This window comes from Peromyscus maniculatus, chromosome 19 (assembly GCF_049852395.1).
Source record: "Peromyscus maniculatus bairdii isolate BWxNUB_F1_BW_parent chromosome 19, HU_Pman_BW_mat_3.1, whole genome shotgun sequence".
Classification (NCBI taxonomy): Eukaryota; Metazoa; Chordata; class Mammalia; order Rodentia; family Cricetidae; genus Peromyscus; species Peromyscus maniculatus.
Genome location: NC_134870.1, coordinates 67,545,445 through 67,558,128, shown reverse-complemented (window position 1 = coordinate 67,558,128; position 12,684 = coordinate 67,545,445). Strand labels below are relative to the sequence as shown.

At 54.0% G+C, this 12,684-nt stretch overlaps 1 protein-coding gene across 3 annotated transcripts in view; it reads right to left on the bottom strand.

Annotated features, from left to right (window-relative positions):
• Nucleotides 1-1,024: 1,024 nt before the first annotated feature.
• Nucleotides 1,025-12,684, bottom strand: part of Zbtb7c (zinc finger and BTB domain containing 7C) — a 337,455-nt gene continuing 325,795 nt past the window's right edge. For all 3 annotated transcript variants that reach the window (XM_015992670.3, XM_076555524.1, XM_006973837.4), the window contains 2 exons: nucleotides 10,459-11,679; nucleotides 1,025-3,494 (listed from right to left, as the gene is read on the bottom strand). In XM_015992670.3, the coding sequence (XP_015848156.2) occupies nucleotides 2,843-3,494; nucleotides 10,459-11,663 (1,857 nt within the window). In that variant the 5' untranslated portion in view covers nucleotides 11,664-11,679 and the 3' untranslated portion in view covers nucleotides 1,025-2,842. The remainder of the gene's footprint in view (nucleotides 3,495-10,458; nucleotides 11,680-12,684) is intronic.

The following is a 12,684-nucleotide window of genomic DNA, read 5'->3' as shown; positions in this document are numbered from 1 at the left end:
ATCCACCTTGTGCTAAGACTCTGGTGCCTGGAGAATTGAGCGTTGGCCTTTCTCCCCACCCCCACCCCCTGAAATGAGGATGGAAAGTAGAAAGCCAGTCTGAGCTGTGGTCTTAGACAGACAGCTCACTTTGACTCCAAACACTTTGGGTACGGAAGGCTGAGGCAAGAGGATGGTAAGTTCAAGGCCAGTCTGGGATACATAGTGAGCCTCTTCCTCAAAAAAATAAAATTAAACCTCCCATTATCTTTTAAGTAATTAGAGCCAAAAGAGATGGTTCAGCAGTTGGTCCAGAGGACCCCGGTTTGATTCAGAACACCCACATGGCGGCTCACAACCATCTCTAACTCTGGTTTCGGGGGATCTAGTGCCCTCTGCTGGCCTCCTTGGGTACCAGGTATGCACATGGTGCACAGATCTACATGTAGTTAAAACCCATACACGTGAAAAAGAACATTGTTTTAAAAAAGAGCCAAAGGTTTGTGTTTTGTATAGGTGTCTTTGACATTCAAATAGTCATGCCCAGGGGTCTGAACTGTAAGCAAAGAACTTCTGTAGATTATACGGCTTGTTTGCTGTCCTGTGAACGTCCAGCAGTCACATCTCACAGAAGTGCCACTCTCAATATAACCAAATCAGTGAACATTATTTAATAAATAGGCCAGAAAATTAGCTGAGCATTTCTGGGCAGGATGCAGCGTGCGACCAAAGTTATGGAAGATTGTCCCTTGAATCACTAAGGCAAACTGTTGTGTGTCATTATACACAGAGGTGTCACATAAAAAGAGTTATAAATAGAAAAAATTCCAAAGTTCTCCCACAGACAGACAGGGAAGTCAGAAACATTTTTTAAAAAAGTTTAAAATAAAACTCAACCTCCCCTCCCCCCGCAACCCATTTGTTTCAAGTGCTCGATCATACAGTACTCAACATCTTTGGATATTTTACAATGTACAACTCCAAATGGCAGCCCAGAAAAAAAAAAAAAACCAAACAGAAACAAACGACAAAAGATACTAAGTGGTCATCTGAAAAAGTGAGTTTATAAGAAGTCGTTACCTTTACAAAATCAAAACAAAAGCCTGATTGACAGTACTGCCTTGCCTTGGGTTCCTCGTCGGCTGAGTCTGGGTCAGCGGCGGCAGTGCCTTGTCTGAGGGGGTCAGAATGTGCATATGGCGGGTGGGTCCAGAGACAAGTCTGTACTGCAACAGGGGTCTATGAGGCAGCAGCCCCAGTACCTGCTGATGAGGATGGGGTATCTGAGGAGGCTCCTCCCGGGTGGACTGTGGTCTGGTGGCACGGGCAGGCAAGGTGTCTGTCTCTGGAGCTTCGGGAGGGATGGACTCTACTGTCTTCTCTGGCCTTTTTGTTTGTGTTTGTACAGGAGAAAGCCAAGGCAATCAGTATTGGAAGAACTGAGTCTCACGTACCCACAGCTTGGGGCCCTGGGACTCCAGGTCTAGGCCTTCCAAGCAGGTGGATTCTCCTCCCTGGGATGTCAAGAAACCAATGCAAACCCAAGAAGGCATGGGCCAGCAAAGCTGTCTTGCTACTACCATGTGACCTGTTACACAGGGGGTACCACACCCCAAAGGATTCCACCTCTTTGCACAGGAACCCTTTGGTCAAATATGGGAAGGGGGATTAGCCATCAAACGCAGTAGAAGGGTGTCTCCAGCAAACCCTGGAGACTCCCCCCCCCAAAACCAACAGATGAGCCCTGGGTGCCGTGACACTTGCAGAGATGGGGGAGGCAGGCAGGTGGTGGCTGTTAGGAATGAGCCCCACCACTTGAGTATTAGCTCAAGGAGACTGAACTCGGGAGGGGGGGGGCAGGTGGTGGGCGGGCAAATGCTGGTGGTTGTTCCAGGGGTGTCCAGATGTGACAGTAGCCTGTCAGAAAGTGGGGCAGAATTTGGGGCTCCTGGAATTGCCTCTGGGCATTGAAAGTCATCTCTCTCTGTTGTCCCTGTCTAGTTCTGCCACAGGTCTCCCCTAAAATCCCGGTTTTCACGTGGAGGCAATGTAACCAAGCCCAGTAAGATAGACTGTCTCCCAGTGACCCTGGGGGTGCTAAACTGCTTCCTTTCTAGGGACTTTCTTTTTCTTTTAGGAACAGGTGTGGATGTGTATGGAAGAGGGCCAGGGAAATGTTACCACCCCCTTTCACAGCAGGGTGACTCTGAGGCACAGAGGGTTGACCTGCCCAAGGTCACAGGACAAGCCCACTTAAAATGGGCTCTCTCCATGCCAGCTTCTAGCTCCTGGAGGCCTTGTCTGCCCAGTGGGATGGTCTTCCCCCATGGCTGGGAAGCATTGCTCAACTGAATCTGGGAATTCTAAACTGAAACCTGACTCCCGACTAAAGCAGCGTTGGAAGGGACTCCCCCATAGGGCAGTATGGCTCAACCAAGGTGCCTGGCCAGGACACAGTCCTCCTGCTGGCTCCTCCTGGCATACCTCCCTGCAGAGTGCTCCCTCCTCACAGCTCCCCCCCACACACACTGCAAAGTGCTCCTGGCACCAGCGTGCGCGGCGGCGGGGGTGGGGTGGGGAGGGCTTTTGAGACATGGCACCCTGTGTGTTTCTATGTGAATCGGAGACAGCCAGGGAGAGGCGGGGGCTCCCAACCCTTAGGGAAGAGATGTCCATCTCAGACTCCAGCAAAAGGAAGGTGCTGCCCGCAAAGGCCGGGAAAAGAGCAGCGCAGCTAAAATGTATTTTCTCCTTTTCCCACTGTGTTTGCCAACTATAGAGTTCAGATCCACTGGGTGGGGCAGGGCGGGCCTAAAAGAGGGACTCGAGACAGGGTCTTGGAGTGGGGTGGACCAGGGCCAGCCTAGTTGTTGGCTTCAGACATGGAGGCCACGTGGTTGAGGCCAGTGAGCCCAGGCAGGCTGGCCAGGCCGGCTGCCCAGGGGTCGGGGAGCGGGAAGTAGGGCCGCGTGGCGGCCACGTTCTCGGCCAGGGCCAGGGCCAGGAGGCCGCCTGCGTTCCTCTCGGCCTCGAGCTGCGCACGTCCGAACAGCTTCATCTGGGTCTCCTCGAACTGCCGCTCCAGCTCCTGCAGGCTCAGGGCGCCCTTGGGTGCCGCTAGGAAGTGCTTGGCGGGGCTGGGGCCCGGGAGGCACACCGCCGCCCCGCCCAGGTGGCCCCCCACGTCACCCAGCGTGGGTGGCATCACGAAGGCCGCCTTGTCGGGCGAGGGGCCCCCCGGCCCGAAGAGCAGGCTGGCGGCCCTCCAGGCGGCGGGCTTGCGGCCGCGCCGGGGCCGCGCCATGCGACAGCTCTGTCGCTTGATGTGGCGGTGTAGGTGGTCGGAGCGCGTGAAGCTCTTGTAGCAGAACTCGCACTGGTAGGGCCGCACGCCCGTGTGGATGCGCATGTGGTTCTTGAGGTCGTAGTTGTGCACGAACTTGGCGTTGCAGTGAATGCACAGATAGGGCCGCTCCCCTGTGTGCTTCCGCATGTGGATCTTCAACTTGTCCTGCCTGCAATACAGAAGCCAGGATTTAGTTCCTGAGTGGGATGCAGGCGCCCACTCGTCACATTGCTTCCTACTTCAGAACAGGCTTTCGTGTATCCGTGGTGTCAACCCAGGAGCGGGATTCGTCCTAAGACCGACCTTTGACTTCTGCCCAAACATCTGCCTCGCCTCTGGATTAAAGCAGGACAAAGAAATGTTCTGAAAGACATCCCACTACTTCCTTTACACACAGGTTCTGAGTGAGAAGCTTCCACTTTATTATTAGGGGCCCGTCTCACATCCTGGAAGACAGTCCTGCAGGAGACGTGGGTCAGCATTCTGGTCTCAGCCCTGCAAGACTGAAGGGCTTTCTGAAGCAGGATGCCCTCTGATCTCTGCCTCTAGGCTCATCCTAAGCCCCTAGTCCCACACCAGCTAGCCAGCCCTTGTCCTCGGCACTCTTCTGGAGACTCCAGAAGCCTGGCACACCTTGCTGAAAGCGCCTCCTCCGGTGTGGTGGTTTCTTACCTAAGCCCTGGGCTCTGTCTTTGCAGCGGTTTCAGGGCTTATGAAAGCGCCAGGTGCGGTAAGAATGCAGCCTGATCTGGGGGAGAGCTCTGGGGTTAGAAGTATTATTCAGAGGCAAGGCATGGGATGGGGTGGGGCTGCAGCTGGAGCCCGCCATCCACTTGCTGGGTGACCTTAGGCAAAGTTAGGTAAACTCTCCAGCAAAGCTGAAGCTAGAACCAGACATGATTGATGCCCATTGTCTAGGGTTGCTTAGAGACTCCCGGTGTGCTTGAGGGGGCGGGAGTTCAAGGCCCTCCTGATGGTCCGGAAAGGGAAACCGATCTTCTGGTTTTGTTGTCTAAGGACTGAGCACCCGGGACATCAGTATAGGGAGCATTTCGGCCTGGCTGGGGGATGGGAGTGGGGGAGTGGGCTGTAGCGCGTCCTCCTCCTCCTCCTCTACAGCCCTCCCCAAGTGGCTAGGGGCCAGGAGCACTGTGTGCTGTCTCCACCACCTCTTGCAGCTGGGGGCTTGGGTGTGGCCTCTGCTGTAATTCCAGGCTGGGCTTTGAGGTCAGAGCAGATGTGGAGTCCAAAGCGTCCTCCCTAAAGTGTCCAGATTTAAACCACCGCACTATAACCCTGGACAGCAAGGCGTCTGCTGGCCACTAGAGGTCGCATGAGATCTCATTTAGAAAACAGTTCTCGGAGTGGGTGCAAGAAGGAAAAAGTCCTTGTGGGCACTGCCAAGTAGGTGTGTGTGTGTGTGTGTGTGTGTGTGTGTGTGTGTGTGTGTGTGTGTGTGTGTGTGTGCTATGTCTGCACAGCCAGTCCTCCCTTCTGTGCTCCCATGGCCTGGGAACCTGGGAGGTGGAGAGCGGGACTAGCAGGGGAGGCAGAGGAGAAAGGGTGTAGTGCTCCGAGTTTCTTCACATCAGACTTTCCTCCCTTCTACAGCCTCCAGCAACCCTGACACGCACAGTTACCTGCTGTGACTTCCCAGCCACCAGCAGCACATGCCCAGTGCATCTGCAACGCAGGCGGTTGAGTGTTCAGCATGAAGGGGGCACAGGGCACACCTGGCTAGTGGACCTCTCCCAAGCAAGCATGAGGGCCATTCTCAAGACCTGAGATACTCCTTTTCAAGGCAGGTCACCTGAGGGACAAAGATGGAGTGTCCACAGAAGGCAAGGCCTAATATGTCAAGGTCCTGGGTTCAATTCTCAGCACTAAGGGAAGAAAGGACAAATCTAAACCCAAGCCCCGAACCAGACAAGAGTCAGCTGCTCTTCCTGCTGGTTGGTGGTCTGTTTGCAGATCTGTTTGCATGTCTCCCACTGTGGGGGACCTAGACTGTCACTGCCATGTCTGTGGCCCAGCTAGGCCCTGCATTTGCTGGCAAGGGAGGACACCTGTTTAGCGGTGGTGGCATGGATGTGCTGTTTCCCCGTCAAGGACCTCCATCCATGGGTACACCCAGAACTGTCTCACGATGCCAGGAGCTGTGGGACACAGGAGTCAGAAAACTCATGTGCAAGGACACAGAAGTCCTGGTGCGTGAGGGAAGGGACACACGATAAGGGACAGCCTCCATGCCAATCATCAACATGGTGGTGTGCTCACAGTGGGCCATCTATCCCCCCTGGTCTCTCTGGAACCCAGGAAGGATCAACCCCTCCAGGCACTGAGGGCAGAGACACGCAGGAAAGGCTCCCAGCTCCCTCCTCTCTGCTGTGAATGGAATCTGGGAGCTGGAAGCCGGCTTAGGGAGCACCTGCTTTATGACCTCAAGTGACACCTTGGGAACCATGGCCTGGAGATGGCAGGAGACTGGGTGAGGGCACACAGCTGGGCAGAGGCAGAGACTGGCCCAACCCTAGGCTTCCTGATGACCTTTGACTACTGGAGGCTCTTTTCAAAGTGCTATGGTCTACTGAAAGCTGAGGAGCTGGTGGTGATCATTCCTTTGTGGACTGACCAGTGACATGGAATGCTGGTTAACAACTCCTCAGTCTCTGTGAACACAATTTTTTTTTATTACTGTGTGTGTGTGTGTGTGTGTGTGTGTGTGTGTGTGTGTGTGTGTGTGTATGTGTACATGTATGCACACAAATGTGTACACGCCTGGGTGATCATTCCTGTGCTACTGTGTGCATGTGGAGGCCAGAGGACACCCTTTTGGGATCCAGTTTTCTCTTTCTGTCATGTGGGTTCTGAGGATCAAACTCAATTCTTCAGGCTTGGCTTTGGTGGCAAGTGCCTTTACCTGCTGTGCCATTTTGTCACCAAGAGCTTCCCAATCTAACTCCAACGAGGGCAGCCCCGATGAGAACAGTGGCCGCCCTCTCTGGCTCTCCTCTCCTTTTCTGTTACCTTGTTCCGTTTCCCTGCGTTGGAGACCCAGCCCAGAGCACCATCACCTTCCAGCCCAAAGGGAGGCTCACAGTAAGGAAGACTTCTGGGGCCTTATGACTTGTCCTAGTAAAAGTCAAGGGCCTGGGCCCCATCCTCTGGGAGATGCCCAGTCAGTCTCTTGCCACTGTCCACCTAGACTTCTTGTGGCTTGATGGTCTGATGTGACTCTCCCTGTTACCATGCTGATGACATTTTGTGAACTTATCAAGGTCCTCAGAACTGTTGAGAGGGTTTCACTAAAAAGAAAGCATAGAAAGCCCAGGCCAGGCCTTGCTGATGCCTGGGAGAAGGGCATCAGCATTCAGCTGACTCAGAAGCTGGACATAGTTGGGACTACTGGTGAGAGATTCTGCAGAAACCGGCGGTACCATAGTTCTTGGGGAGCCAGTGCTACCTGATCTTTGCCTGGATGGCTTGTCCCTTGTCTTCCATGGGATCTCTTGTCTCCGACTCGTGCTGGCTGCCATGTTAAAGCATTTGAATGAGGAGCTATGGGTAGCCTGAGGGACACGAGAGGAACACAGGATAGCCCTACTCTCTAGAAGTTCCTGGCCAAGGACTGGGAGAGGCACAGACAGGACCTCATGGCCTATGACCAAGAGCTGGGAAGGGAAAGGAGGGGACTTGAGGCCTCCTTGGAGCCCAGGGCCTGGGCCCCAGCCTCTGGGAGAGGAAGCAAATTGCTCAGAGGTTAGCTGCAGGGTGAGGTCAGGCGACACCCACCAAGTCAGCAGAAACTCTCCTTGTCTTTCCTCTGTTTCATCTGAGGTGTCCCCTCTCCAGACTCCGCAATTCTTCCCTTTAGCCTCCAGACTCTGTTAACCGAGGGTGGGACAATGAGTGAGACTAGCTGAAACTGAGCGATCGCGAGGACTAGATCATAGCAGGGTGTGGGAAGTCCCTCCTCTTAGAGACCCACAGAATGAAGGCAGCAGGTAGGAGGACTTGGGGGTGGCAGGGGTTTTGCTTGGAGAACTCTACCTTGGTCAATACTACAGAAGTCAAAGGGAATGATGTTCTCATGAAGTGCAGGCATTCTAGAAAGTGGCATCTAGACAACAGAGCCTATTATGATGGAGAAGGGCAGGCCCTTCTTACATCCATGGGACGGCTGAGGTGAGCCAGGAAGCCTACGTTCTGCCCAGGACTGAGGAGAGAGACAAGGTCCCAAGGACTCAGGAGCTTAGCTGTGGGGAGGAAGGCCCCAGCCCAGAGCCTCTCAGCCTGATTGGCTTTCAGTACAAAGGCATAGCTTAGCCTGCAAGGAACTCTGGGAATTCCAGGTCTGGAGGCAACCACGCTGCAGAAGAACCTCCACGTGGGGAGGAGGGGAAGGTGTAATGGATGGTGGCCAGGGAGCTCAGCCCCAAAGGCTATCCTCGTGGAAGGGCTGTAAGGGCTGCAGAGAGGATCACAGGAAAACCTCAACCTGGCAGGTCGAGGCCGTGGCTCTGGATGGATGGCTTTTGGCTGGGCAGGAAAGGATTCTTTCAGGGTAGCCCTGGGGAGGGAGGGCAGCAAGTAAAAGGGCCAGTGGCTCTGAAGAATGTGATGGGGGAGTGATCAGCACGACAGTCTCAGTCCATGGTGAGAAAAAGTCCCTGATGGGAGTCTGGATTCCAGCAACATCTCCTCTGCAGTCCCTGCCCCTGACCTTGGAGAGCAGCCCCCAAAGCCCGTCTGATCTGGTTCAGAAGGGTCAGGGGAGTGGGAACCAAGAGAGGGGAGGTGAGATGGGGGTTGGAATGTAGTCGCTACAGACAGGCCCAGATCCCAGATGGCTGTCATCTCGTGGAGGAGGGGGAGTGGCCGTGGGACGGGCAGGGTTGGAGCCTGATAACCAGAAACTCTCTAGGGCTGAGCTGACCTGCAGGGGTAGGGGGACTGCACACACAGAGGCCACACAAAGTGGCCTTCAGGAATTTGTTGGGAGGGAACATTCTGGAATTTCATTCTTCTATACAAAACAGCATTGTTGCCCGAACCCAGGAATCTCCCCTGGAGATTGCTCTAGTGTCCAGAGGGCTGAAAATCTGTTTGCAGGGACCGAACAAGTTTAACATTTTGCCTAGGAAAGGCAGGGCCTGTAGACTGGCCTAGACCTGCATAGGCCACTGAGAAGGCTGTCTTGTGAGAAACCAGAGGGAGGGTCGGAGAGGGAGAAAGAAGGGGGACTTGGGCTCCTAGTAGCTCAGTGTGGGTCCCCTGAGTCCCCTGAAGGGAGGGTTGCTGTTCCTTTGGCCACTCTGCCCAGGGCCAGCCACAGAGGTTAGGGCAGAAGAACATGGCTGGGCTGAGATCCGGCTGTCCTCCCCATTTGGTCTGTGTCTTCTACATCTTCCCCTGGGGGCTGGACTCTCAGGCAGGAACAGAGACCCTGCTGAAGCTGGGTGAATCACACTTGAACTTAGCTTCACATGAACTCTGGCTTATTTCTCTATCGTTCCACGCTTTAGCTAAGCCTTGCCCAGGTATTTTAGGCTGGCTGGCTCCATGGAGCCAAATGAATTCGGGAGAAGAGGGGCGTAGGGACAGCGTAACTCAACAGGATTTCAGTGTGCTGGGGCAGATCAGGGACAGCCAGGCGGAGATGAACCTGGGAACTTGGATTCCAGCTGCCCTGCGAGATAACAGGAACACACTGCCCTGACATCGGCATTTCAGGGCTGCTGGAGCCATCTGCCAAGAGGAAGGGCATACAACCAGGGTGAGATCCCCCTCCAAGCCCCCTGGGAGAACCCAGGACAGATTCTTTTGTGGTTTCCATCCCAGAAGTAGCTTGGAAACCCCTGGTGTTGTCCTTCAAAGCAGTTACCAGGTGGCCTGCTGGGCCATTTCAGCAATGCCAAGGTCACCAGAACACATTCTCAAGTCCTTCCTCAGCTATTTCAGATAGAGTGTCCTGCCACCCGTGACAGCAGCCCTTGCCACTTTATAAGGTTTACCTTGCTTTCTCCTGGAAAAGCCACTAGGCTGACGTGGGCATGACTCAAAAATCCACTCCATCTACGAAGGCCAAAACCTTATGCTTACTATGAAAACTCAAAGGAATAAAATCCCAAGAAACACTATTAGAATAAATGGGTCCGTGAAGGCAAGTTCTTTGAAGTCCACAGCGACAGAGGGAAAGGACCTCGTTCAATAAGCCATGGCTGTAAGACAGGTCCCAATGGGCTGTGTCCACATCAGACACACCGAAATGATGTGAAGGCCCCTCCTCAGAACTCGTCCACTGTGGAACCCAGCTGAGGAGATCTGCCTTACACCAGGGACACTGACAGCAGCAACAGGCCAGATTTAAAAAACAAAAAACAAAAAACAAAACAAAGCAGCCTTTGAAACCTAGCAGAGGATAGTTGTGACCCCATGTCCCCCCCACCTATTGGTTTGACCACAAAAGTCATGGCCCCAAATGGTCCATAGCACATATTTGCTGAATGGAATGCTGGTGCTTCTGAAAGATGGCAGGTGTGATGATTTCAGATCTCAAGTTACCCTTCTGGCAATGTGGAGAAATAAGGAGGAGAATGTGATAAGAGAGATGCCCATCCTGTCAGGAGACTCGAAAGGGTCTATGGGGGCTCCTGCAGTGTCCTATTCATAGACTTTATTGTTGTGGGAGGTCTGGGATTCCAGGCCCATCTTCGTGATTGTCCAGCTGCACGGAGGAGCAGCCAGCTAGCCATGAGCAGTGTCTGGGAAACACTGGCCCCGGAGCACACAGAAACTGCTTAACTAGGTTTGCTGCTCAGCCTATGGAGCGCAGGGAGGGCCTCCCCTCCACGGGACCTGCCTGGCTCCTCAGTTCTCCCCAGCACAGCCCTGCTCTGCCCTGTTTTTATGTCTCAGGCTTCACCCTAACACTGCATTTGAGGTTTCAACCTCTTAGGGGGTTGAAATCATTGCACCAGGCGATGCTTAGCAGTGAACTCAGTGTGTGCTCTCTCTCCATCCCCGGACCTCCACATGCCTCTCTATTCTCACCCCCGCCCCGCCCCGCCCCGCCCCCGCGGCCTCTGGCCCCGCCCCCTGCTGCCTTCCTGCTTCCTCCCGCAGCCTCGCACCTGGTAAAGCGGACCTCGCAGATGCTGCACATGTACGGCTTCTCCCCGGTGTGGGTCCTCATGTGCCGGGGCAGCTTCCCAGCCCCCATGATGACCTTGTGGCAGATGGGGCACTGCTGGGAGGCCTTGGGCTTCAGCTTGCGCTCCTCCACCAGCGGCCAGGGCGGGAAGAGGCTCCCCAGGTGGGTGGCACTCAGGAAGTTGAGATAGGCACCATAGTCATTCTCTGCCTTGATGGGGCCCAGTGGGCCGCCAGGCAGGTCGGGAAACATGTCCTTGAAGAAGTCACTAGGGAAGGGAGGGGGCGGGGGTGGGGCCAGTTCCTCCTTCTCCTCCTCCTTTATTTTGCGGTTCTTGATGACTAGATCCAATGGCCCACTGTCCATGGGCTGCTCAGGCAGCTGGGCAAAGGCACCAAAGTCCCCTGGCCAGAGGTGCGGGAAGAATTCCGGGGCAAACGGAGATAAGGAGGGTTTTCTGTCAGGGATGTTGGCTTTGGGGTACAAGTTCTCCCTCAGCAGAGATTCAATGGAGAAGTCCCGTATCACTCCCAGATGGCCAGGGCTGCCGGGCTGGAAGGAGTCGGGGAAGTCCCTGGGTGTGTCTGAGTAGGCCTTCTCTGTGAGATGGTCCGTCTCGGAGGGGCTTTGGGGGCAGTTGATGTCCTGGGGGTCAGGCAAGTTCTCCTGGTCGGCAAAGTCCTCTGTGTCATCCTCCTCCTCTTCCTCTTCCTCCTCCTCTTCTTCATCCTCCTCCTCATCGTCATCTTCATCGTCGTCATCCTCCTCCTTGTCGTCCTCCTCACCACCGTTGCCGCCAGGCTCCATGATCTCCAGGCACACATTCACGATGCACTGGATCTCCAGCATCCTGGCAGCATTGAGGATGTGCTTGACGTTGGAGGCGGTGATGGTGAGCGTGGAGGTGTAGGCAAACTCCAGGATGGCGGCCAGAGCCTCAGGCTGGACAAAGTCAATCTCGTAGACATAGGGCTGGCTGGCCAGGCTCCCGGCTGTAAAGAGCTTCTTGAAATACTTGCTGCAGGCAGCCAGCACTGAGCGGTGCGTTCGGTATTCCTGCTCCTGAACCACCAGCAGCACGTCACACAGCAGCCCTGCATGCCGCTGCTCATTGAGGCTGCACAGCACCTCGCTGCTGTGGTTGGGGAAAGGGATGCCGATAAGCTCATCAATGTCATTGGCCATGTTCTCAGCCAGAGCCCTGCAGGGACACACAGAAAGGGAGACCAGTTAGTGAGCACAGCAGGTTGAGGACCAAGCCTTACCTGTAGGTCACAACCCAGCTCAGGCTGGGGTTTCTGCACCTTAAGACTCGTGGAGTTAGCATCTTAGCAGGCAGTGTGCATCAGCTGCTTAGGAAACGCCACAGAGGCCTCCGCGGGCTTGATTCACAGAATTCTGCTTTGTTAGTATGGACACGGGGAATGCCGGGATGATGGGCATCATGAAACCCAGGGGTGAAAACCTCTGCATCCTGCTCTCCCGTGGGAACTGCCTAGTGCTTCTGCTGGGAGAGGCTCACAAGTCCCCAGGTGGTGAAGCATTCTCATATTTTACATACGCTACCAGGAAGCCTCAGCTCAACTTTGTGGCCCATTTTCAGTGAGCGAACAGGGGCATAGTGGCATATGGTTTGTCTCCTGAGCTTGCTTCTGGCTTCACTGTGCCCGACAGAGTTTCTTTCATGTGCAGTTCAGCAATTCTTTCCCTAGCATCCCATATATGTATATGTAAGCTGTTTCCCTTGGAAGCAGGTATTTAAAGTCAACACAGATGCAAGCGCTCTGTCGATGACTTTCTCATGTCTGGTCGGTTAAGCTCACAGCTCTTTAAAGCTTGCAAAAGACAGTGGCTGAGGCTTCTTGACAATATGGATGGTCCCTGACTTACGATGATCTGATATAGGACTTTTGACTTTATGGTGGTGTAAAGGACACTTTACAGCCATTCTGTTTATCCTCTTTCTGTACGGCAATTCAACAAGCTATGAGATGGTTGGTATTTTTATTATAAAGTTGATTTGTGCCAATGCCTTGGCTTAGCTTGTAGGCTAATGTAGGTGCTCTGAGAATGTCCAAGGCAGGCTTTGGCAGAAGGGCAAGCATATTAAATATAACTTCAAATTTATTATTATTATTATTGTGTTTGTATGCATAGATGTTCATGCCACGGAGTTTATGTGGAGGTCAGAGGACAATTATGTTGT